Genomic DNA, 26192 nt, shown 5'->3' with positions numbered 1-26192 from the left:
CTATAGCAAAGCACTCTGGGATTAGACAGGTTCCATTTTGTCACATTACAAGAATAAATACATGAAGATCCTAGTGTTTCAAATTTATTTCCACAAAGCCCTAGCTTATCCATCCTCTTCTTTCAACTCAAGTTTTTCAGTTATAAGGAGAGCTGGATAGGCTGAGGCCTTTTTTGTCCCCTGGAGCAATGGAGGCTGAGGCAGTGATCTTGTAGAGATAAATAAAATCATAAGGTGGATGCTCACAGTCATTTTTCCAGAGTAGGGTAGTTGGGTAGGGTAAAACTATAGAGTATAGGTTTAAGGTTGGAGAGGAATGCTTTAAATAGGATCTCAGGGCCACTTTTTTTCAACATGGAGAATGCTGAGTATGTGGAATGAGCTGTCAGAGGAAGTTGTAGAGGTGGTGCAGTTAAAAGACATTCAGACATGTACATGATCACTGGAGATTCTGCAGATGCTGGAAATCAACACAACACACAAAATGCTGGAGGAACTCAGCAGGTTAGGGTGCATCTTTGGAGGGGAATAAGTAGTCAACATTTTGGGCTAGAACCTTTATAAAGACTGGAAAGGAAGGGGCTGAAGCCAGAAGAAGAAGACGAGGAGAGGGAAAGGAGGACGAGGTGGCAGATGGTAGTTGAGATCATTTGCTAGGGAAGCTGGGTGGGTAGGGGAGGGTGTGATGAACTAAAAAGCTGGGAGGTGAAATGTGCAAGAGGTGAAAAGCCAAACAAGAAGGAATCTGATAGGAGAGGGCAGTGAACCATGGGAGAAAGGGAAGGAGGAGGGCACCAGAGGGAGCTGATGGCAGGTAAGGAGAAGAGAAGGGGTAAGAAGGGAGCCAAAATGAGAAATGAAAAAGAGAGAAGGTGGAGGGAGGGAAAATTGATGTTCATAATGTTCACGGACAGGTACGTGAATAGGAAAGGTATTGGTCAAAAGTAGGCAAATGGGACTCGCTTGGGTTGGCAACTGGCTTACCCTAGATGAGCTGAGCCTGCTGAGGACACTGTGTTAGATTTTGCAGAATAACACCCTACTCCATCCGTGTGAACAGCTTCTAATGGATCTCTGTGTTGCTTTCATATTGCAGATTATCGAGAAAATGGAGAATATTTTAGATAAGAAATTGAAAGAGAGACCGAGGGAAAGGCGTAGTGTTTCCATAAAACACACAGGTAAGTTAATTGGGACATGATAAAGGAGTGAGAGTATGCCATTTGGCCCCTCAAATGTGCTCTGTCCATCACAGTCACAGCAGGCTTGCAGCTTCAAATGATCCTGCACATCTTTGGGATGCTGGAGGAAACAGGAGCACCCAGAGAAAACCAGCACAGTCACAGGGAAAACATGCATAGACAGACACCCAAGGTCAGGATCGAAGCCAGGTCGCTCCAGCTGCAAGGCAGTGGCTCTGTGCAAAGCCCAAGTGTTGGACGCATCGGCCTGACCGCTGGTTTCATTCTTCACTTATGGGAGGAGCAAAGATCCAGTTTGCCACATAGACTCTGTGACCACTTCATTAGGTAATGACCTGTACACCTGGTCGTTACTGCAAATTTATAAACAGCCAGTCACGTGGCAGCAACTCAATGCGTAAAAGCTTGCAGACATGGTCAAGAGGTTCCATTGTTGTTGATACCAAGTTCAGAGTAAAATTAATTATCAAAGTACGTATCTGTCACCATATACAACCCCGAGATTCATTTTCTTAAACAAAATCACAGTAAATACAAAAAACACAATTGAATCAATATAAGACCGCACCCAACAGGATGGACAAACAACCAACGTGCAAAAAAAAACCAACAAACTGTGCAAATACAAGAAGAAAGCTAAAAAATAAATTATCTTTCTTATTGGTGGTTTCTTACCAGGCCATGATGCAACCAGTCAATATACTCTCCACCACACATCAAAAGAAGTTTGTCAGAGATTTAGATAACATGTCGAATCTTCGTAAACTTCTAAGAAAGTAGAGGCGTAGATGTGTGGTGGAGAGTACATTGACTGGTTGCATCACAGCCTGGTAAGAAACCACCAATACCCTTGTACTGAAAAGCCAACAAAAAAGTAGTGAATACGAGCTTTCTTCATAATGGCACTTGCATGCTGGAACCAGGACAGATCCTCTGAGATGATAATACTGAGGAATGTAAAGTTGCTGACCTTCTTCATCTCTAATCCCCTGATGAGGACTGGCTCATGGACCTCCGGTCTCCTTCTCCTGAAATAAATAACTATCTCCTTGGTCTTGCTGACATTGAGTAAAAAGTTGTTGAGGCACCTGCCAGCCAGATTTTCAACCTCCCTCCTATATGCTGATTCAACACAACCTTTGGTTCAGCCAACAAAGGTGGTGTTATAAACAATTACAAAGAATAAAGAGTTATGTAAAGTTAGAGTTTAAAATATGGATATGAAATAAAATGTGCAGCATTTATATAAATATATATTCACAATGCAAATAGCATTATAAAAAGTGCAGTGGCATGACAGGGTGATAGATAGAGGGGAGTCTGGGGGTGGTTGATCAGATTAACTGCCTGGAAGAAGAAACTTTTAAGACGGCATGAAGTTTTTGTTTTAATTGTCCTATAGTGCTAGTAAATTTTAATAAAACTTAACACTTAATTTTAATGAAACTTACGGCCACTTCTGGGTTTGTTAATAGTTTTAAAATGTAGAACAATAAATGTCGATTTAAATGTCTGTGATGTTAACTATTTTATATAAGTGGGCAGTAGAGCTGGTTGTGGGATTGAATGGCCACATGGGAGAATCCTTGGTCAGTCTGCCTCTGATTAGGAGCTGCTGAAGACACTGTGAAGAAGGAGGTGGAGGTGGTGTTGCTAGCGGAGAACACACGGCTGCGGGAAGAACTGGGACGGCTACGAACGCAGCCTGGACCTATTATCATCCAGCAGCCAGTTCAGTCTATCAAGGTAAAGTTGATCTAAGGAAAGGGCCAAGATAATAAAATACAAAGTGAACAGGAAGCACCTTGCCCCATAGGGTCAACACTGGGGGGTTGTGGTACCGTGAACCACGTTATCGCATCAAATCATATCAGTGGGGATTGGGCTCCGCTTCCCACAAGTGTCACTACACTTCCAACACCAAGATGAGGCAGCATGGTAGCATAGCAGTTAGTTTAACACTTCGCATCACGAGCAATCATATTTCAATTCTTATCACGGTCTGTAAGAAGTTTGTACGTTCTCCCCTTGACCACGTGGGTTTCCTCAGGGTGCTTTGGTTTCCTCCTACATCCCAAAGGCATACAGATTAGTAGGTTTGTTATTCACTCATTGGGCTGGAAGGGTCTGTAACTGCTGTATCTCTGAATGATCAAAAATAGCATGGCTCACTAACTCTAGTTGTACGGTGGATTGCGGTTGGAAGCTGAGGCACCCAGGAAAACCCTTTGCAGTCACGGGGAGAATATATAAGCTCCTCACAGACAATGGCAAGAAATGGTGTAAAGCAAAGTGATAATCACTATGCAACATTGTCACAATTGGATGAAAAGAGGAAGATAACTATCATCCAGAGAGATTTGATACTCACTCGCTGAATGATGGAGGCATAAACACCTACCATTTACAACTTAAGTACGACTTAAACGTGTTCTTGAGGAGTTGTGACCTGCAGAATTAAGGCCTCAGTACTTGGTTAGTACAGACAAGATGGGTAGAAGGTCTCCCATGACATGGATTTTCTGTGGCTTCATTGACTACTGAATGACTAACAAGGTTTTGGAATATTTTACTCAATTGTGATTAGAAGAAGATTAGCTTTATTTGTCATGTACATCAAATCTTTGAAAAACATATAGCGAAATGTGTCATTTTGTGTCAGTGACCAATACAGTCCTCAGGGTAGCCCACAAGTGTTGCTTCTGGCACCAGTGCACATGTCTACAACTCACTAGCCCTAACTCTCACCCTAAGAAATCAAAGCACTGGAAGCTCACATGGTCACAGGGAGAACGTACAAACTCTGTACAGACAATGGCAGGAATCAGAGTCCAAATGGTGATTGCTGGCGCTGTAAAATGATTGCACTAACCACTACACTATCATGCCATTAGTGAGGGATTTACGATAAACTACACTTAAATAAGGACTGATGAACAGATAATGTTCCAAAGAAGGCAAAATGTGCAAATTAAAATTAAATACTGAGAAAATGAGTTGTAAAGAGTCTTTGAAAGTGAGTCTGTTGGCCATAGAATCAATTCTGAGTTTTGAAAGTGAAGGTATCCATACCGGATCAGGAGCTTGATGGTTGAAGGGTAATAAAAGTTCCTGAACCTGGTGAGTTCCTTGTAGCAGTGCTCTATGTACATGGTGGGGAGGCGTTTGTGATGGACTGGGCTGTATCCATCCCTTTCTGTAGCTTTTCTATTCCTGGACGTTGGTGCTTCCATACCAGACTGTGATGTAACCAGTTAGGATACCTTCCACTGTGCTTGCATAGAAGTTTGTCAAAGATTTTGGTGACATGCTGAATCTGCAAACATCTAAGAAAGTAAAGGCGCTGTTTTAGGTGACAGTGATCTTATGAGCCTGCTGTTGTTGGCCTTCTTTGTGGTGGAGGTGGAAGGAATGGGAAGCACCGTTGGAGCAGCCTAGCCAAATAACAATGCCGCAATTTCTAGATGGTTCAAAATGCGGGAGCTGTTTATGGTTATCAGAGCTGGTATGGTATATTGCAGGAAATTTATCTGATATTTTATCTCATTTTCAGTATTTCAATACCTAATAACTAAAAGTGTTTAGAAAAATACATTATTTTGGGTGCCCAGTAATTTTTATCCTAGGCAACACACAGAAATTGCTGGAGGAACTCAGGAGGTCAGGCAGCACGTATGGAGGGAAATGAAAAGTTGACATTTTGGGCCGAGACCCTTCATCGGAGTCTTGGTGAAGCGTCTTGGCCTAAAACGTCAATTGTTTATGCACCTCTATAGAGTTTCTCCACAGTATATCTTGTGTTTTTTAATTTTTTTTCTCCTGGGTTTTGCCTGCAGCTTTAACTCAGAAATGAAATCCCCATTCCAGAAACTCCAAGACAACCTTAAACATCTGACTTCCTACAACATGAAGTAACATCTATATCTCAGTACCTGTGACAATAATAATGAACCAGTCAAACCCAATGCCTTATTGTAGCAACATTGCTCCTGTCTATTCTCTGTTTTTATCTCAGATTTCCTGCATTTCTAATTTCATCCTTTATGAGCGAACCTTCCATCTACAAATTCAAAGTAACTGCCTGCTCCTCCTTACAGGAATCCTTGGCCAAGTCAGAGAAATTAAATTTGCTGGTGCAATTGGACAAAGCTCAGGGACGTATCCAAACACTGGAGACTCTGGTATGTACTCTTTATTAGTGCACCTGCACACCTGCTCGCTAATGCAAATATCTAATCAGCCAATCGTGACATGCATAAAAGCATGCAGAAATGGTCACGAGGTTCAGTTGTTGTTCTGACCAAACACCAGAATGGGGAAGAAATGTGATCTAAGTGACTTTGACCGTGGAATGATTGTTGGTGTCAGATTGGATGGTTTGAGTATCTCAGAAACTACTGATCTCCTTGGGTTTTCACACACAACATTCTCTAGTGGTTAAAAGAAAAGACATACAGTGAGTGGCAGTACTGTGGGTGAAACACCTCGTTAATGGGAGAGGTCAGAGGAGAATGGGTGGACTGGTTCAAGCTGACGGGAAGACAACAGTAACTCAGATAACTGTGTGTTACAACAGTAGGGTGCAGAAGAGCATTTCTGAATGCACGCCATGTTGAACCTTGAAGTGGATGGGCTACAGCAGCAGAAGGCTCGAACATACACTCGGTGACCACCTTATTAGGTACATTCTGGTAGATTCGAAATGGTGTTTCCAGAAAGACCACGCCCATGAAACCACTTGTTTTTTTTTCTCTCTGAACGATCCAGTATCTCAAGATCACCAATACAGACGCACACTTTTTAAAGTACATAAATGTAGATACCCAGATGCAATTAATGAGTATGGAGCCACATCCTTAAATCAGTAATAAAAACAGGAAATACAGAAACACTCAGCATGTCAGGCAGCATTTGTGGGTAGAGAAATATGATGAATTTTTCCAGTCTGAGAGCTTTTCACTGAACTGATAAAGGTCTTTGACCCAGAAACATGAATTATTTTTGCATTTATGATCATACAGATTTCCAGTATCTGTAGTTTCTTTTTCTTGATTTTCTTCCAATCGGTTGTCAAGGCCTTTAGTTATTACTCCAGTAACCAGCACAGGCACAGCTCTCCCCACCATTGAGCAAAGCCTTGCTCTAATGCAGTAACCAGAACTCCAGCGATACTCCAGCCCAACTAGAATTTTATAAAGCTGCAACATAACTTCCTGACTCTAAAACTCAATTCCTCAACCAATATATATAAGCATGCTATATGCCTCAGAAACATAGAAAACCTACAGCACAATATAGGCCCTTCTGCCCACAAAGCTGTGCCGAACATGTCCTTACCTGAGAAATTACCTAGGGTTACCCATAGCCCTCTATTTTTCTGAGCTTCATGTATCTGTCCAGGAGTCTCTTAAAAGACTCCATTGTATCTGCGTCAGCAGCCCATTCCATGCACTCACCATTCTCTGCATAAAAAAACTTAGTCTTCTTTACCACTGTATCAACTTTCATTGAGCTATGGACTTGGACACCAAGATCCCAATGTGCTATATTTCACATTTGGCTGGATTAAACTCCAGCTGCTATTTCTATGCTTTATATCCTTCAGTATCCTTTGCCAGGTTGCTATGCTCTTCACAACACTATTAATCTTTGTATCATCTGCAAACTTACTAACCCACCCACCTACATTTTCATCCAGGTCATTTATATACATCACAAACAATAGACGTCCCTATACAGATGCCTGCGGAACACCACTAATCACAGACCACCTGCTGGAATAAGCTCCTTAACCATTACCTTCTGTCCTCTAAGGGCAAGGCAGTTCTGAATCCAAGTGGCCAACTCACCGTGGATCCCGTGCATCTTAATCTTCTGGATAAACCTCCCATGAAGGACCTTGTCAAATGCTTTACTAAAATCCATGTAGACAACGTCCACAGCTCTACCTTCATCAGTCACCTTCATCACATCCTAGAAAACCTCATTAAATTAGTAGGACATGTCTTGCCCACACAGAGCCATTCTGATTGTCACTATGTAAGTCATAGTTTTCTAAATACTCATAAATCCTATTCCTTTGAATTCTCTCCAGTGATTCCCTATCATTAACATCAGACTCACTGGTAACAATTTCCAGGATTATCCCCATTTCCCTTCTTGAAAAAGGGAATAAGTTTAGCTACTTCCCAGTCCTCTGGGACTCACATAGAGCTAGAGAGGACACAACGATATTGGCTAGGGCTTCAGCCATCTCATGCCTTGCCTTCCTCACTAACCTGGGATATGTCCCATCAGGCCCTGCGGTTTTTATCCAGTTTAAAGTTTTTTTAAAGACTCAACACTATCTCCTTTATTGTAAAATGCTCTGGCAAATTAGCATGCTCCACAATGATCTCCCAGTTCTCCATGTCTTTCTCTTTGATAAATACTGCCATGAAGTACTCATTTATGACCTCACCCATATCCTCCATCTCAAAGCACATGTTTCCTTCTTTATCCTTGATGGTGCTAATCACTGCCTAGTTATCATCTTGGCTTGATATATAGAATGCAATGGGATTCTTTTTAATCCTTTATGTCACTTCCTGGATTTCATAATTCCCTTCTTGAGTTCTTTTCTGACTTCTTTATAATCCTCAAGAACTCTGACTTTAGCTTCCTAAACCTTACATACGTTTCCTTTCTCTTCTTGACTAAATTTATCAGCTCTCTCAATGTCCAAGGTTCCTTGCCATCCTCATCCTTCCTTCTTACTAGAACATGCTGTACTTGTTTTGCAATTTCTCCGCAGTTGGTCTTTAAACTCCATCCTCACGTCAGACAAGGACTTGCCGCAAAACAGCTATTCCCAATTAATTTTCTCCAGTAGCTGCCCAATGTAATTTGTCCTGCTCCAATTTAATTCTCTCCTGCTAGGTCCATACTTACCCATAGCTACAGTAAACTTTAAGAAGTGCCCTAACTGTTCTCCTGTTGACCAGGGTCATTACCCAACAGCACATCCAGTATGGCCCTCCTCTGTTGGACTGTCTACATACTGATTTAAAAAACCCTCCTAGATATCCCTAACAAGTTCTGTGCCATCTAAACCTCTTACCACTAAGGATGTCCTAATCTATGTTAGGGAAGTTGAAGTCACCCACTATAACAACCCTATTTTTCTTACATCTTTCTTAATTTGCCTGCATATCTGTTCCTCGGTGACCCAGGGGTTATTGAAGGTCTATAATTAGAATCTCATAAGAGTGGTAGAAACTCTCTTATTTTTAAGTTCTGTCCATATTGACACATATTGGCCCTCCATTATGTCCTTTCTGAATGCAGCTGTGATATTGTCCTGATTATAATAGCACAACTCCACCCCTCCCCACAACCACCCATACTCCCTTTTACCTATTTCTCTGTCATTTCAAAGACATAAAAATCCTGAAACTTTGAGCATCTACTCCTATCCCTCTCTCAACTAAGTTTCTGCTATGGCCACATTATCATAGTTCCATGTACTGATCCATGCTCTAAAATCATCACCCTTAATCTTAATACTCCCAGCATTAAAAATATATGTTTCATCCCATCCACCCCACCATATCTACCACCTTGTTCCTGCTTGTTCTTACTGATTGTGACATCTACCTTCCTCCAAGTCCCTCCACTTTCTTTCCTGACATGTAGATTCACATCCTCTGCCAAATTAGTTTATTTACAATTGTACTTGAAATATTCACATGATGTGCTGGAAGTACACCAGACTGTTCTAATCAGAAGCTCTGCTTTAAGAAATTCTGAAACTGTGCTATATGTTTATAGTGCTGTAAGCAAGATTTTAATTGTACCTTTGCATGCATGTACTCATGCATTTGATAGTAAATTTAACTTTGACTTGTCAGGTACTTGTTGAATATCACCACCAATTTCTGTTCGTATTTTAGACTCCAGTGCAAATTGGAACCAACCACAAATCATTTGGCCTATTATTTGGCAAAGTGGTCTCATTGTCACTGGGTATATTTAATGCCGATGTTGATAGGTTCTTGAATAGTAAAGACGTCAAATGTTACAGAGAAAGGACAGGAAAGTGGGATTGAAAGGGATGATGAACCAGCCATAATAGAATGGAGGAGAAAGCTCAGTGAGCCAAATGGCCTAATTCTGCTGCTATGTCTTATGTGAAAACAAAATCTCAAAGTCAATCTTGACCTCATTGAAATCTCAAAATATTTGTGATTCAGGTTGGCTTGATGGTTCAAACGAACTAGTGACTGACCTGCAGTTTCTTTGTAGTTGGAGGAGAACTCACGGAAATGGGGACGAGAAAAGCAAAGTATGTTGACAAGGCTGTCTGAGCAAGAACATGGTTTTACCAGAACCTCCACCATGGTGTTCCATGATTTTCCTTTGGTGAGTGGAGCTCTTTGCCTCTGAATGTTTAATTGTTGCAAACTTATTAATACCTTCTTTAACTGCGAATCCCAAGTAAGCCAGAGCTCTTCTGGATAAAATATATAAACAAATCCCAAGGCCAGTGCCACCATGGCCAATCCAATACTGACACAGCTACAACCAATCCAACCATGGCCAACCCTACCATAACCAATCCTGCTATGGCCAGTCTGCTTCCAATCCAACCAAGGGCAGTCCAAACCCAACCTGATCACAACCAATCTGGCCAAAGCAAGGAATGAGCCAACTGAATCTCACATAAATAGCCTATCAGGCTCAGATAAGGAAACTAAGCCCTGGTAGAAAGGGCCAGATTGGTAACTGCCTAAAGTAAAGAAAATGGTTAAGAGTTTTATAAAGTTATGATTAGATGTAAGTTCAGTGGTAATATTTCCCACAGTTTATGGGCCCTAGAACAAAATGATATAAGATTTACAGCACACATAATGGACACTGGGTGCATCCAATCCATACCAGTGTTTATTATCCCCACAACCTCACTTGAATTCATCTGCCCCAGATCCATCTCCTTCCCCATCATCCAGGCCATTCTCTCTTCTCATTGCTGCCATTGGAAAGGAGGTACAGGAGCCTTAGAATCACAAACACAAGAAAATCTGCAGACGCAGGAAATCCAAGCAACACACACAAAACACACAAAATGCTGGTGGAACGCAGCAGGCCAGGTAGCATCTATAGGGAGAAGCACTGTCAACGTTTCAGGCCGAAACCCTTTGTCAGGACTAACTGAAAGGAAAGATAGTAAGAGATTTGAAAGTAGTGGGGGAAGGGGGGAATGCGAAATGATAGGAGAAGACCGGAGGGGGTGGGATGAAGCTAAGAGCTGGAAAGGTGACTGGCGAAAGTGATACAGAGCTGGAGAAAGGAAAGGATCATGGGACGGGAGGCCTCGGGAGAAAGAAGGGGGGGGGGGAGCACCAGAGGGAGATGGAGAACAGGCAGAATGATGGACAGAGAGAGAGAAAAAAACAAACAACTAAATATGTCAGGGATGGGGTAAGAAGGGGAGGAGGGTCATTAACAGAAGTTAAGAAGTCAATGTTCATGCCATCAGGTTGGAGGCGATTTATAAGGTGTTGTTCCTCCAATCTGAGTGTGGCTTCATCTTGACAGTAGAGGAGGCCATGGATAGACATATCAGAATGGAAATGGGATGTGGAATTAAAATGTGTGGCCACTGGGAGATCCTGCTTTCTCTGGCGGACCGAGCATCGGTGTTCAGCGTAACGGTCTCCCAGTCGATGGGACATCAACCGTCTCGACTTCACCACACCCCGTTCCAATTCCAACCTCACTCCTTCTAAACGCTCTGCTCTCTGCTCCCTCCGCATCAATCCCAACCTCACTATAAAACCCGCTGATAAGGAGGGAGCTGTTGTTGTCTGGCGTACTGACCTCTACCTGGCCGAGGCACAGCGACAACTCTCTGATACCTCCTCTTATTTACCCTTTGATCATGACCCCACTAAGGAGCACCAGGTCACTGTCTCCTATACCATCACCAACCTTATCAGCTCTGGGGATCTCCCATCCACTGCCACCATACTCATAGTTCCCACACCCCGCACTTCCCATTTCTACCTCCTACCCAAGATCCACAAACCTGCCTCTCCAGGTAGACCTATTGTCTCAGCTTGCTGCTGCCCCACTGAACTCATTTCTGCATACCTTGACACTGTTTTATCCCCCATTGTTCAATCTCTTCCCACCTATGTTCATGACACTTCTCGTGCTTTGAATTTTTTCAATGATTTTAAGTTCCCTGGCCCCCACCACCTTATTTTCACCATGGACGTCCAGTCCCTATATACCTACATCCCCCACCAGGATAGTCTCAAAGCTCTTCGCTTCTTTTTGGATTCCAGACCTAACCAATTCCCCTCTACCACCACTCTTTTCCGTCTAGCAGAATTAGTTCTTACTCTCAATAATTTCTCCTTTGGCTCCTCCCACTTCCTCCAAACCAAGGGTGTAGCCATGGGTACCTGCATGGGTCCCAGTTATGCCTGCCTTTTTGTTGGCTTTGTGGAACAGTCCATGTTCCAAGTCTATATGGGTATCCGTCCCCCTCTTTTCCTTCGCTACATCGACGACTGCATTGGCGCTGCCTCCTGCACGCATGCTGAGCTTGTTGACTTCATTAACTTTGCCTCCAACTTTCACCCTGCCCTCAAATTTACCTGGTCCATTCCCGACATCTCCCTCCCCTTTCTTGATCTTTCTGTCTCCATCTCTGGAGATGGCCGGTCTACTGATATCTACTATAAGCCTACAGACTCTCACAGCTACCTGGACTATTCCTCTTCCCACCCTGTCTCCTGCAAAAATGCTATCCCCTTCTCACAATTCCTCCGTCTCTGCCGCATCTGCTCTCAGGATGAGGCTTTTCATTCCAGTACGAAGGCGATGTCTTCCTTTTTCAAACAAAGGGGCTTCCCTTCTTCCACCATCAACTCTGCTCTCAAATGCATCTCTCCCATTTCCCGCACATCTGCCCTCACCCCATCCGCCCGCCACCCCACTCGGGATAGGGTTCCCCTTGTCCTCACCTACCACCCCACCAGCCTCCAGGTCCAAGGTATAGTTCTCCGTAACTTCCGCCACCTCCAACGGGATCCCACTACCAAGCACATCTTTCCCTCCCCCCCTTCTGCTTTCCACAGGGATCACTCCCTATGTGACTCCCTTGTCCACTCGCCACCCTCCCCATCCCTTCCTACCGATCTCCCTCCTGGCACTTATCCTTGTAAGCGGAACAAGTGCTACACCTGCCTTACACTTCCTCCCTCACAACCATTCAGGGCCCCAGACAGTCCTTCCAGGTGAGGCGACACTTCACCTGTGAGTTGGCTGGTGTGGTATACTGCGTCTGGTGCTCCCAGTGTGGCCTTGTTTGCTCTTTAAACACACATAAAATGCTGGAGGAACTCAGCAGGCCTGGCAGGATCTATGGAACAGAGTAAACAGTCGGCATTTTGGGCTGAGACCCTTCATCAGGACCTGATGCTACTTGGCCTGCTGCGTTCCTCCGGCATTTTGTGTGTATTGTTCACAGGAGCTTTAGATTCCATATCACGAGGTTCAGGAACAGTTAACTTTCAACCATCAGGCTCCTGAACCAGTGCTAATAACTCACATCAACACTTGACTCATTTTCAATGACTACAAATCATGTTCTCAATATTTATTTATTTAGTATTTGCAGTTTGTCTTCTTTTGCATATTAGTTGTTTGTCTTTGTATGTAGTTTTTTTCATTGATTCTATAGCATTTCTCTGTTCTATTGTGATAGCCTGCAAGAAAATGAATCTCACGGTAGTATATAGTGACATATATGTACCTTGATAATAGATTTACTTTTAATCTTTGATTCCTTCATGGGTTTACCCAGCCACCCTTTATATATTGTTCCTTCAAAGCCACAGTCTCAGAAACTCTCTACCAAACTCAATGTGGGCCACTCTGACAGCCCCTCCCAAACTAGATGCTCAGGGGCATCAGACAATAAGAATACTATCACTGCAGCTACCTCTCCAAGTCTTATGCACCGACACTTAAACAGATTGCTGTGCTGTCATCACCATTGTGCTTAGTTGACGCAACCCACCACTCCCTCACCGTCCACCCTGTAGCACTGTGGCAACATCCCTTGATGAATAAGACTGAAGTGGCTTATTGACATTACTCTGAAGGTGAATTAGGAATGGAAAATAAATTCTAGCCTTTCCCTTACCCTGAAATTGCCTCAGTCATTCCCTGTGGATGCAAGTTGTGTTTGAACTACAAAGTTTCTCCTGCATTCTCTTTGTATTTACTACCTATCTTGTTTCAATACTCCCTCAGTTAGGACTAGCCACATATCATAGGACATAGCAGTGCAGCACAGTACAGGTTCTTTGGGCCATGAAATTGTGCCGACCTTTTCACCTATTCTAAGATCAATCTAACCTTTCCTTCCACATAACCCCCTATTTTTCTTACATCCTTGTGCCTATCTAACAGTCTCTTAACTGTCTCTAATGTATCTGCCTCCACTACCACCCCTGGCAGCACATTCCACACATTCACCACTCATGATGTAAAAAACCTATCTCTAACATCCCCCTATAATTACCTCCAATCACGTTAAAATTATGCCCTCTCCTATTAGCCGCTTCTGGTCTGGGAAACATTCTCAGGCTGTCCATTTGATCTTTGGTTCTTATCATCCTGTATACCTGTATAAAGTCACCTCCCATCTTTCTTCATTCCAAAAAGAAAAGCGCTACCTCACTCAACGTATCCCTATAAAACACGCTCTCTAATCCAGGCACCATCCTGATAAGTCTCAGTTGCATCCACAGAAAGCTTCCACAGCCTTCCTGTCTGAAAACAGCAGTGTAGCAACCCAGAGACTTGCTAATATTTTCTTATGCAATTTTGACAGAAACATGCTTCAGATTTACATCTGAGTCGAAACTGATATGGGATGCTTTGTCCTGGATTTCAGAGGCACTATCAGAGGATATTTCAACAGAATGCATGGTTATATTGAAAGCAATGACAGTGGCAAGTAACTAATTTGTTGATTAAACCAACACCATTAAAAAAAAGGATATAATATCTGCTTCTTTATTTAGGGATCAGGTTATTTTTGCACTTGGAACACTAACAGAGATAAACTAAATGTAAAGGAATTTTATAGCTATTTTTGCCAAAGTGAAAATGTAAGTTATTAATTAATTTTTGATATGTGTGTTTATTAATTTGTAGAATGACCAGTATAACTATTCTACCTTGTAAAAAATTGTTTATGCCATTTTACACATAAATATGATCTAATAAAAATCTGCAATAGTTTAGCTTTTTTTTGTAAATTCAGAAGGAGTGAAAAGCATTATGGTGTATTTATACACTTGGTGATACATTATTCATCTCTTGGAGAGTACAACACCTCTAGTTCAGGGGTTCCCAAACTGGAGTCCACAGACCCCTCAGTTACTGGTAGGGGTCCATGGTGGAAAAAGGTTGGGAACTCCTACTCTGTTATATGTTGATCTTTATGGTAGAGACTCCAAGCTCAGTCTTCCAATGGTTAGACTGTGGACGACGTCATCCTTTGATGTTACCTGGCAGGATGGAGCATTTGATGGGGTCTTTGATGTCATTGCTGTAATAGATGGACCTGGTTATAGCAGCATTACTGTCTAAGCCTGTTCCATTCCACCATTTACTTCCCTCTTTGTAGCTATAGTCATTTCCACTCTCCTGTTCATCTTCTGTTGCTACCTTTTTACTTCTGATTAAGTCTTTCAACACATTCATGGAATCACAGAGTAATTCAGCACAGATGCAAGCTCTTCAGTCCAACTTACCCATGTGGACAAAGCAGCTCATCTTGTCCCATTGCCCATATCCCTCCTTTTCCTATCCACCTTTCTCAACTGCTTCCTCTAGCAGCTTGTTCCTTATACCCGCCACTGAATGTGTGAAGAAATTACTCTTTTAAATCTTTCCCTTGTTACGTTCCCCAGTAACCGGGTGACTTATCAGCAAAGATAGATAGGTCCGCTGAAGCCTGATGCTACTATTTTCAAACATTTTTATTTATAAAGGGGCACAAACGTATGGTTAATACAAAACATTCAGATCATATACGTCGTCACAACTCCATCTAAAACACAGGTATAGTAATAATCAATCAGAAATAAGCTCTATCGTTGTCTAGGGGTAATGTAGATATATATTGTTTGCTGTTTATCTAAAAGTCTTTTGCGGTCACTGCAGTTCCACCAGCTGCCGTCGGTTGTGGTGTCGCGTTGGTGCACTTTTGTTAGAAAGAGAGAGAGAGAGAATTGAATGAAACAGTTACCCGACAGGTTTTCCAACCTGTAGGAGTTTGGTTCTTCGGAAGTCTCGTTGGAGAATGGACTCTTATCTGTGGCCTCCCCTGTAGCTAAGCCGTTCTTCCGTGGTGAGGTCACCAATCCCAGGCAAGGAAAAGACGCACACGAACCCCACCACCGGCTGTCGCTATCAAAACACTGTCGCAGGATCTCTAGCGTGTCTTCTGGTGCGTCTGTGGCCCCGCCTCGGCAGCCCACCTTTTATCTTCCTCACGGGATCGCCGGTGTCAATCTCTCTCTCAACCAGCCCACGTTGCCCGAGGGCTTTACACGTGGTCTTCATGAGACAATAGTCAGAGTCACTTTATTCTGCTTCCCGGGGGAACGTGGTCTTCCGCACGTCTCCCTCTCTCTCCCATTTTCCTGTGTCCATTCAGCACGTCTCTCCCCCTCTTGGGTCATTTGACCCCCCCTTGACTAGGGCTCTTGTGATTCTCACAAAGGAGAGGGCTGGGGTCATAACACCTCCCCTCTTAAAAGTTTTTTTACCAGCGGTTTAAAACAAGTTGGTACAGAGTCTTATAGGATTTTTTTTCTCTAACACAATACACAAGCTCCTCTCTTCACAGAGTACTACCGTTATACATTCAAGTCAGTATCTAAACAGGTAACAATTACAGTGTCCCTTTCTTTAATATCTTAACATCGCGTACTGTACTAAAGTCTGGTAGCATCAAATTTCAGCTCAATAACCACCTATTTATTTATTTTCTTCAGCAACAAAACTAAGGAGGTGTGATCTTAGCTTAGGTGCATCTACAAAAGTTTATACAAATACTAATCGTTTCGGTCGTGTTATTTCACCGGCAGGTCTCCAAAGGGGTTGTCTTTATTATTCACAGGCTTTGGCGCAAACCCGTACAACCGGCGTTGCTGTTTAAAAATGGCATTTTCTATTAACCATCGCCTCTTTTCCGGAGAGTTCCCCGGTGGGGAACTTGAGTAATTTGGCGAGGTACTCTCCCGCCTTTCCTCTCCACGAGGGTTATTCTCTTAACTCCGTGTCCCCAACCTAGTCCATCATGGGAATTTCCACCCAATTCTTTAATGCTACACAGGTAGTTAACCCTTTCGTCAAGACCATGCAGGCTGATGTGTTTCAGTTCGAACCTTTTTCTCCGGCCGCATTTAAATTTCGGCTTCCTCACAGCGCTTTCTTGAATAACAATAGCGTGTGAGGCACCCTTACATTCCAAATCAACCTGTAATCGATGCGCAGGCATCAATCTAGACTTTAACTTTTTTTTCATTCGATTTGGGAACTACAGATTTACCGATCTCCTCCACAACAACAGTTATCTCCCCATTCGTAAACTCCACATTAACTCTGAACACCCCCTACAGCACAACCATCTGGGAACTCACACTTCCCAAGGTTAACCCCTTTTTTTCCGAACCAAGTCTATCTGCTCCAAAAGGACGGCCGTCTCGTCCGGCAGAGTCAAATGCCTCAGACTTTTTCTGAGCTCCGTGACTAGGTTCAGGGCCACGTGCATCCCCATCTTAGGAGATCTAGGCCTCATATGGAGCCAGTGATCATTAATGGAGAATGTGTGGAGCAGGTTAAGACCTACAAGTATCTGGGAGTACAGTTAGACGAGAAGCTAGACTGGACTGCCAACACAGATGCCTTGTGCAGGAAGGCACAGAGTCGACTGTACTTCCTAAGAAGGTTGGCGTCATTCAATGTCTGTAGTGAGATGCTGCAGATGTTCTATAGGTCAGTTGTGGAGAGCGCCCTCTTCTTTGTGGTGGCGTGTTGGGGAGGAAGCATTAAGAAGAGGGACGCCTCACGTCTTAATAAGCTGGTAAGGAAGGCGGGCTCTGTCGTGGGCAAAGTACTGGAGAGTTTAACATTGGTAGCTGAGCGAAGGGCGCTGAGTAGGCTACGGTCAATTATGGATAACTCTGAACATCCTCTACATAGCACCATCCAGAGACAGAGAAGCAGTTTCAGCGACAGGTTACTATCGATACAATGCTCCTCAGACAGGATGAAGAGGTCAATACTCCCCAATGCCATTAGGCTTTACTATTCTACCGCCAGGACTTAAGAACTTTTTAAAAGCTATTATTAATGCTTTTTGAGATGGTGATTTAGATGCATATCATATTTTTTACTGAGTTAAGTATTGTATGTAATTAGATTTGCTACAACAAGTGTATGGGACATTGGAAAAAAAGTTGAATTTCCCCATGGGGATGAATAAAGTATCTATCTATCTATCTATCTATCTATCTTGGACACACTCAAACGGGGCATTGGCCTCTTCCAGGCTTTCAATACCCGTACCCTTTTCAAATTCTAAATTCCCCTGATCCTCCCAGTTACTCTCTGGGCAACTCACTTCCAGAGTAAACTCAACCCCGCGGGCTGAAACAACCCCATCTGCCAACCCAGCAGACTTCTTCAAGGTAATGGCATCCTTTTCATCTAGGACTGCCCTCATTTCATTATCGGGAACACCTTTAGAATTTTCAACTTCTTCAAACAGTCCTGCCAAACCAGACAGATCATCCATGTTCAACCCTGGACCTTTTAACAGCTTTATCTGTTTCTCATCTTTATTTCCTACCTCTAGGACCTTGTTCTTCGCTAAGGGAGGATCTACCTTCTCTCCTTTCTCTCCTTTATCCCCTTTTACGTTACTATTCCTCGTTTTACCACCCTCGAAACCCTCGTGGCACAGGGTCGGTAAAGACGTCTGGGCCAATTTTAAACTGCTCCCGTTCTCAGCTGCCGCTCTCGACAGGCTGCGAGTGTCCGTGCATGCGGGATAGCTCGGGGACTCTATGGGCGGGGCCTCAACACGCACCGGTCGGCGGGTCATAGTCATGGCCGACCAAACTTTTCCTCCTGCTAAATCGTTCCCAAGGAGGACATCCACGTCAGTTCTCGGGAATTCTGATGGCACCCCCATTTCAACTGATCCATACACCAGCTCACAATCCAAAATGACCCTACGCAAAGACACCCTTTCTGTCCCTTTTCCTATTCCTCTCAGGGCTACCTCGCCCTTCGGAGGTCCGAATTGTAATACGTTACGGCTAATTAATGATAGCTCCGCCCCCGTGTCTCTCCAAATCCGTACGGGAATTGGCGGGTCCCCCTTCCTCACAGACATGGTTCCGTGTGACAGATAAATCTCCGACCCCTCGTGCTCTCTGCTCCCCTGGGACCCTCATGCCGATTTTCTGATTACCACTTCACACCCGATAGGGATCGCTGCTTTCCCTCTCTCTGGCTCCTTTCTCGGAGCAAAGCATTTAGATGCAATATGACCCACCTTTCCACAATTAAAACAGGTCAAGCCAGGACCTCTCCTGCCGTCTTGCCTCTCCTCCTCAATTTTACCACTAGCTCCCAGCGGGATCTCCGCCTCAGCCGGCGGGCTTTCTCTACCGTTCCCACGGTCTCTCTGGTAACTTTTTTGCAAGGAAAACTTCGTCTTGTGGGTTAGGGCATATTCATCTGCGAACCTAGCAATTTCTGAGATGGACTGATTCGTCCTCTCATTCAAATACATCCGGATCTCTTCCGGAACACAATCTTTAAATTCCTCAATCAAAAATAACTCCCTGAGACACCCATAATTCTCGGCCACCTTTTCCGCGGTGCACCAACGGTCCAAGAGCACACCCTTCTCATGGGCTAGCTCGGTATACGTTTGATTCCACCCTTTCCTTAAATTTCGGAACCTTTGTCTATACGCTTCAGGTACTAACTCGTAACCTCGGAGAATGGCCTCCTTTACTTGGTCATAATTCCCTTCCCCTTCTGGGGGCAGCGCGGCATATACCCGCTGTGCTTTCCCTCGTAACACACTTTGTAACAACGCCACCCACTGCTCTCTGGGCCACTTCTGATTCACTGCCACCTTCTCAAAAAGCAAGAAATAACTATCAACATCCGTCTCCTCGAAGGGGGGGACCAACCTCAACGCCCGACTAACATCAAACCCCTCCTCTCTCTCTTGCCCTTGAGCTCTTCGCTCTTGCTTTCGCCTGTCCAGCTCCAATTCATGGCTCCTTTGTTTCTCTTTCTCTTCTGCTTCTGCTTCTAGCTGCTTTAGCTGGAGCTCATGACCCCGTTTCATCTCTAATTCCTTTAGTTTGAACACCTGCTCCCTTTCCTTTTCCTTTTCCTTTTCAGCTCATTCCTCAGCCTTTTCCTTTGCAGCTGCTTCTAGCTGCTTTACTTGAAGATCATGTTCCAACCTTACTTTCTCCAACTCTAACTGATCTGCCCCACTCGCTAATCTCTTTTCGGGGATATTTTCCAAATCCTCAGCTGCAAACACCTCCTTCCCAATGTAATACTGATTTATGACCCCTCGCACTTCCTGCTTTTTCACTGATGACCTCACCTCTGCGAGGTCCAACCCCTTTGCCAGATTTACCAAGTCTGATTTGGTAGCCTTGCCTAGCGCCTCTACAGTCGGGTTTCTCATAAATTCACCCACATCCATCTTTGCTGGTTTCCTGTCTGGCTACCTGCGTAACCAGATTTAAGTTTGGACTTACAGCCCGATTCACTGACCCTCCCCTTTGGTTTCAAATCCGGGACGAGCAACCCACTTGTTACGTTCCCCAGTAACCGGGTGACTTATCAGCAAAGATAGATAGGTCCGCTGAAGCCTGATGCTACTATTTTCAAACGTTTTTATTTATAAAGGGGTACAAACGTATGGTTAATACAAAACATTCAGATCATATACGTCGTCACAACTCCATCTAAAGCACAGGTATAGTAATAATCAATCAGAAATAAGCTCTATCGTTGTCTAGGGGTAATGTAGATATATATTGTTTGCTGTATATCTAAAAGTCTTTTGCGGTCACTGCAGTTCCACCAGCTGCCGTCGGTTGTGGTGTCGCGTTGGTGCACTTTTGTTAGAAAGAGAGAGAGAGAGAATTGAATGAAACAGTTACCCGACAGGTTTTCCAACCTGTAGGAGTTCGGTTCTTCGGAAGTCTCGTTGGGGAATGGACTCTCATCTGTGGCCTCCCCTGTAGCTAAGCCGTTCTTCCGTGGTGAGGTCGCCAATCCCAGGCAAGGAAAAGACGCACACGAACCCCACCACCGGCTGTCGCTATCAAAACGCTGTCACAGGATTTCTAGCGTGTCTTCTGGTGCGTCTGTGGCCCCGCCTTGGCAGCCCACCTTTTATCTTCCTCACGGGATCGCCGGTGTCAATCTCTCTCTCAACCAGCCCACGTTGCCCAAGGGCTTTACACGTGGTCTTCATGAGACAATAGTCAGAGTCACTTTATTCTGCTTCCCGGGGGAACGTGGTCTTCAGCACGTCTCCCTCTCTCTCCCATTTTCCTGTGTCTATTCAGCACGTCTCTCCCCCTCTTGGGTCATTTGACCCCCCCCCCCTTGACTAGGGCTCTTGTGATTCTCACAAAGGAGGGGGCTGGGGTCATAACACCATTCTCACTTTAAACCTATGCCCTTTAGTTTTTGCTTCCCTTTCCCTGCGAAAAAGACTGTGTGCCATCACCCATCAGTTTTCTATGCTCCAGTAAATGAAGGGTGACACAATAGCATAGTGCTTAGACCAAAAGATATAGGAGCAGAAGTAGGCTATTTGGCCAATCGAGTATTTAGTGTAATGTTTTACAGTGCCAGTGGTCTGGGTTTATTTTCCGCTGCTGTCTGCAAATAATTTGTAGGCTCTTCCCTTGTGGGTTCCCCCCATATTCCAGCAATGTACAGGTTAGGCTGGTAAGTTGGCACTGGAAGCATGGCGACACCCGCTGGCTGTCCCAAGCACACTACTGGACTGTGTTGGCTGTTGATGCAAAACATTGCATTTCACTGTATGTTGTAATGTACATGTGACAAATAAACATATGACAAATCTTTAAAGTCCTAGCCTGTCTGACCTTGAGTTCTGGGGACATGCTCATAATAATCTCATAGGTTCCTCATAGTCTCCCCTCTATCAAGTGAAAGTCCAAGTCCCAGTTAATTATCATTCCTTAAATTTGATAGGCCTCTTTGGCACCTGTTTAAGAAACACCCCACTTTAATAGAGACAAAAGATTCTGCAGATGCTGGAAATCTGGAGCAACTCATACAAAATGTTGGAGGAACTCAGCAGGTCAGGTAGCATCTATGGAAAGAATGAACAGTTGGTGTTTTGGGCTGAGACTCTTCATCAGGACTGGAACGAAAGAGGAATCAGAATAAAAGGTAGGGGAAGGGGGAGAAATTCTAGGACCTGAGTTATAGGGAGAGGTAGATCAGACTAGGAACTGCTGGTTGATAGGTGAGTCAATTTGAGAAGGGTTAGAGGGACAACACCTCATTCTTTCTTGGTAGTCTCCTTTTTGACAGAATCAACATCGATTTCTCCCCTCTGTCCTCCCTCTTTGTTTTCACTTCTCTTTCCCTGCCTTTCCGTCAGGGCCTGTCTATGCCCTACAACTTCCTCTCTCTGGTTTCTCACCTCCTTCCATTTATTCCACGGGCTACTGTCCTCTCCTATCAGATCCCTTCCTCTTTAGCCCCTAGGTTCTTCCACCTATTACCTCCCAGCTTCTCACATCATCCCCTTCCCCACAACCCCTCACACCTTCTGATCTTACCCTCAGAAAGAGAGCCAAAGTCTGAATGGATGTTTTGGGGGGGGGGGGGGGGTGGGAAGGGGAGGCGTACGAGATGATGGGTGAACAGGTGAATAAAGGAAGTTAGAGAAAACAAATATTAAGGTGTGTACTTCTCTTGTCTTTGACCTTGTTCCTTGTTAATCAAACCTTTGGTCCTTTTAATAGCATTTAGTTTGATAAGTAATAATGCAAAGTTATGAAAATATATAAAGATCACAATGTACAATTTAGAATTTTCATACAAAGAGCATACACATTAGGAAGTGAAATTGGCCTTTCAACCCCTCGTTCCTGTTCTGTTACTTAGTAAGAATGAGGTTGATGTGATTGTCACTTGAATATTCTTGGTTCTCTTAAGTCATTGAATGATAGACAGTAAATCTTTATTTTAAATTCAGAAGGTTAATATTTTATGAAACAACTTTAAAACAATTTTTTGGTGTCATATACACCAACCATTGATACATAATCCCCACCATTATCACTGCTATTCAAGTTATCTTGGTTTACAAGTTATCAAGAAAGATAGATGAGACAAAAAAATCAAAAATATTTTGTCCTACATACTAGCATCTTATAAATTTTGTTCCTAATCTAACAATAACATGTAAATGGAATAATTTTTTGAACTTAAAGTAATTATTATTATTGATGGTTGGTGTGAAGATTGTTTCTTTGATTCATCTCTCCAAAACTGTCTGATAATCATTTAGAGCCTTTAACCACATCAGGACATCCAAAACTGTTTTCCAGCTAGCACGTTGCAATATAGAAATCACAGGAACAATATTGTGCGCAGCATTTCCTCAAACAAGTGACAATGAGATACACACACAAAATGCTGGAGGATCTCAGCAAGTTAGACAGCATCTGTGGAAATGAATAAACAGTTGACATTATGGGTGGAGACCCTTCATCAGAATAATGAGATAGTCTAGCTTTATTAATATTTGATGGTTGACCAGTGTGTTGGGGATTAATTTCCTGAAATAATGTTTTGAAATATCAAGACTTCCTATCCAAAACATACCTTTTCTGCCAATAGAACACAATTTCTGTACTGTATTGAAAAGTTAGCTTGGATTTTTGCTCATCTCTGTAGTGATACCATGAAAACTTGCACAAGAAATAACAGTGCTAGTAACATAACACAGTCAATATACAGAGCACATCATGTTGAAATCAATACTAGCAACATGCAGGAAATATTCTTCTAGTGTTTCATTTCAAAATAACTGCAAATATACATTAGGCACGAAGTATTTATAAGCTTTAAAATGGAAAGCTATCTTATATCATTACATTTAGGCACCACAGTAACGTAGTGGTTAGTGCAATGATATTACAGCCCAGACCATTCTGGAGTTCAAAGATCAATTCTGGTGCCATTCTGTAAGGAGTCTCTGTATGTCCTTCCCATGCAATGAATGGGATTTCCCTGGGTGCAGTGGTCTTCTCTCACAGACTGAGTAGGTCAACTGGTCATTGTAAATTGTCCCGTGATTAGGTTGGGGTTTGTAGTGACTGACGGCGGAACAACATGCGGAGCTGCTAGTACGAGATGCCAGTACCTGCTGGCTAGGGGCATTGCTACTAGTAGGACCACAAGCTATAATCCCCGGGGAAATGGACAGGTGGAGAGGGAGAATGCCACAGTGTGGAAGGCCACACTTTTAGCCCTTAAATCAAAAGGGTTGCCGGTCTCTCAATGGCAGGAGGCCCTCCCCGAGGCACTCCACTCTATCCGCTCCCTGTTATGTACGTCCACCAATGCCACCCCTCTTTTCTTTTCCCAGGAAGTCTGCCACTGGGACCACCCTACCGGCTTGGCTGACATCCCCAGGGCCAGTGCTGCTCCGGAAACATGCAAGGAGCAATAAATACTCCCCGCTGGTCGAGAGGGTTCACCTACTACATGCGAACCCCCAGTATGCCTATGTGGTCTTACCTGATGGGCGGGAGGACACGGTCTCCGTCCGCGACCTGGCACCCGCAGGAGCAGCAGACCACTACCCTGAACACTCCACGGTAACTATGAACCCTGTACCCGAGGTGACACCGCGCACACCGAGCCCTACACAACCTCCTCACGACACTCCTATACTGGGCGTCTCGCACATGCATATACCAGGCGCCTCGCACACGCATGAGGGATCACTGACGCCTAGTGGGCTGACACTTCCAGTTAGGCCGGAACCAGCACAACCACCGTCTCCGGTGCAATCACCGCCGGTGCTACGTAAATCGCAGCGACAGATTTGACCACCTGATAGACTTAACCTGTAAATATACTTGTAAGAAACTTCGCCCCATGGGGACTCTCTTTTAAAACAAAGGGGGGGGTGAATGTGGTGAACTACATATACCTGTCTGGACACGCCCCCCCCGCTGACTGCTCCTGTGGCTCCTCCCACTGACCGTGGCTCCTCCCACAGACCCCGGTATAAAGGCGATTGGAGACATAGCTCTGGCCTCAGTCTCCAGGATGTAGTGTGGTGGTCAATTGCTGCTTGTTCTTTCTTCCAGCCAATAAAAGCCTATATCTCACCTCACGTCTCCGAGAGTTACTGATGGTGCATCAGGGTTATGGGGTTGCAGGGGCAGCATGGCTCGAAGCACTGGAAGGGCTGCATCACTAAATAAATAAATTTTATAAATTTTATTTTATTTAGAAATACAGCACGGAATGTGCCCTTTTGGCCCAATGAGCTGCACTGCTCAGCAACTCACCGATTTAACCCTTAGCCTAATCACAGGAAAATTTACAATGACCGATTAACCTACTAATCAGCACGTTTTTGGACTGTGTACAAAATATAAAATAGTTTACCAGACTTTGTGGCCCTAATAAGTCATAAATTGTTCTAAGTAACAATATAATGATGTGATGTCCTACTTTTTGTTGAACCACGTTGAGGATGAAAACACAAGAACTGTATTTCTCCCATTGCGCTCACCTGTTTACCCACAATAAATTTTTGACTGTATTACACAGAGCACTAAGAGGAAACATTATGGCTTAGTGTTCAAGCAGAATTGTGTGATTACAGTGGGGAAAACATAGTTCTTGCTAGCCTATTTTGGGTTTCTATTCTCATCATGAGTGAACAAACAGTAGGACATCACAACCTCATGTAGTTAGTTAAACTACATGATAGCAACTAAATGTTAGCAAGGAGGTGGTACAATTACAATGTTTCATAAAGATATTTGGATAGGTATGTGGGTAGGGAAGTTTAAAGGGAAATCAGTCAAATGCAAGCAAGTGGGACTAATTTGGGTCGGCAGCTTGGTTGGCATGAATGACTTGAGCTGAAAGATCTGGTTCCATGCTATATATCTGTCTGGCTCTATAATGCATTGACATGGACATATACCATTATATTACCTCACTACTGGTCAAACAGAATTTTCCAAGACTAATGAAAGGAAAACGTCATTACAGAAACATATTCCATTTCTCTTCATTTGATGGGTGTAAACTTTAGGTTAATGGGTTTGTCAGGGATAAGGATCAAGCTGAACGTGGATTTCACCTCAGTCATTGGATCAGTTTCAATTTTAAAGTTTTGGAGCATCTAAAAGAAAACAAAATGGTCACAGACATAATTATTACTGTGTTTCTTAAAACTAACTTAAACTTAACACATGATTTTTAAAAAAAGACAATAATTTCTCTATGCTTGACACATCAGGGATGCAGGAGCCTAAAGACAAACAGTCAACATTTTAGGAACAGCTTCTTTCCCACCACCATCAGATTTCTGAATGGACAATGCAGCAACTATGAACACTACATCACTACTTATTTCATGACATATACCAGTGATATTAAACCTGAATCTTACATCCTACATGCTTTATAACCCATTAAATATGATTAAAATATCATAATATAGAAAAGAAATGCAGCCAATTTGTGCACAGCAATCTTCCATAAAACACAGATAAAAAGGAAGTTGAATTAAGGATAAATATTGGCCAAGACTCTAGTGAGAACTCCCTACTCTTTAAAAGTTCTAAG

General features: G+C 43.5%; 2 protein-coding genes across 3 annotated transcripts in view; one reads left to right on the top strand and one right to left on the bottom strand.

Annotated features, from left to right (window-relative positions):
• ccdc33 (coiled-coil domain containing 33) overlaps positions 1-24710 on the top strand; it is a 344809-nt gene extending 320099 nt beyond the window's left edge. The window contains exons 19-23 of the mRNA XM_073025746.1: positions 1097-1181; positions 2812-2948; positions 5300-5383; positions 9486-9602; positions 23965-24710. Coding sequence (XP_072881847.1) covers positions 1097-1181; positions 2812-2948; positions 5300-5383; positions 9486-9602; positions 23965-24048 — 507 coding nt within the window. The 3' untranslated portion in view covers positions 24049-24710. The remainder of the gene's footprint in view (positions 1-1096; positions 1182-2811; positions 2949-5299; positions 5384-9485; positions 9603-23964) is intronic.
• The window catches only part of LOC140714332 (cholesterol side-chain cleavage enzyme, mitochondrial), a 52062-nt gene continuing 50449 nt past the window's right edge, over positions 24580-26192 (bottom strand). For both annotated transcript variants that reach the window (XM_073025495.1, XM_073025496.1), the window contains exon 9: positions 24580-25746. In XM_073025495.1, the coding sequence (XP_072881596.1) occupies positions 25633-25746 (114 nt within the window). In that variant the 3' untranslated portion in view covers positions 24580-25632. The remainder of the gene's footprint in view (positions 25747-26192) is intronic.

Source organism: Hemitrygon akajei, chromosome 21 (assembly GCF_048418815.1).
Source record: "Hemitrygon akajei chromosome 21, sHemAka1.3, whole genome shotgun sequence".
Classification (NCBI taxonomy): Eukaryota; Metazoa; Chordata; class Chondrichthyes; order Myliobatiformes; family Dasyatidae; genus Hemitrygon; species Hemitrygon akajei.
Note: the sequence above shows the minus strand (reverse complement) of the source record. Positions and strands in the feature narration are given on the sequence as shown.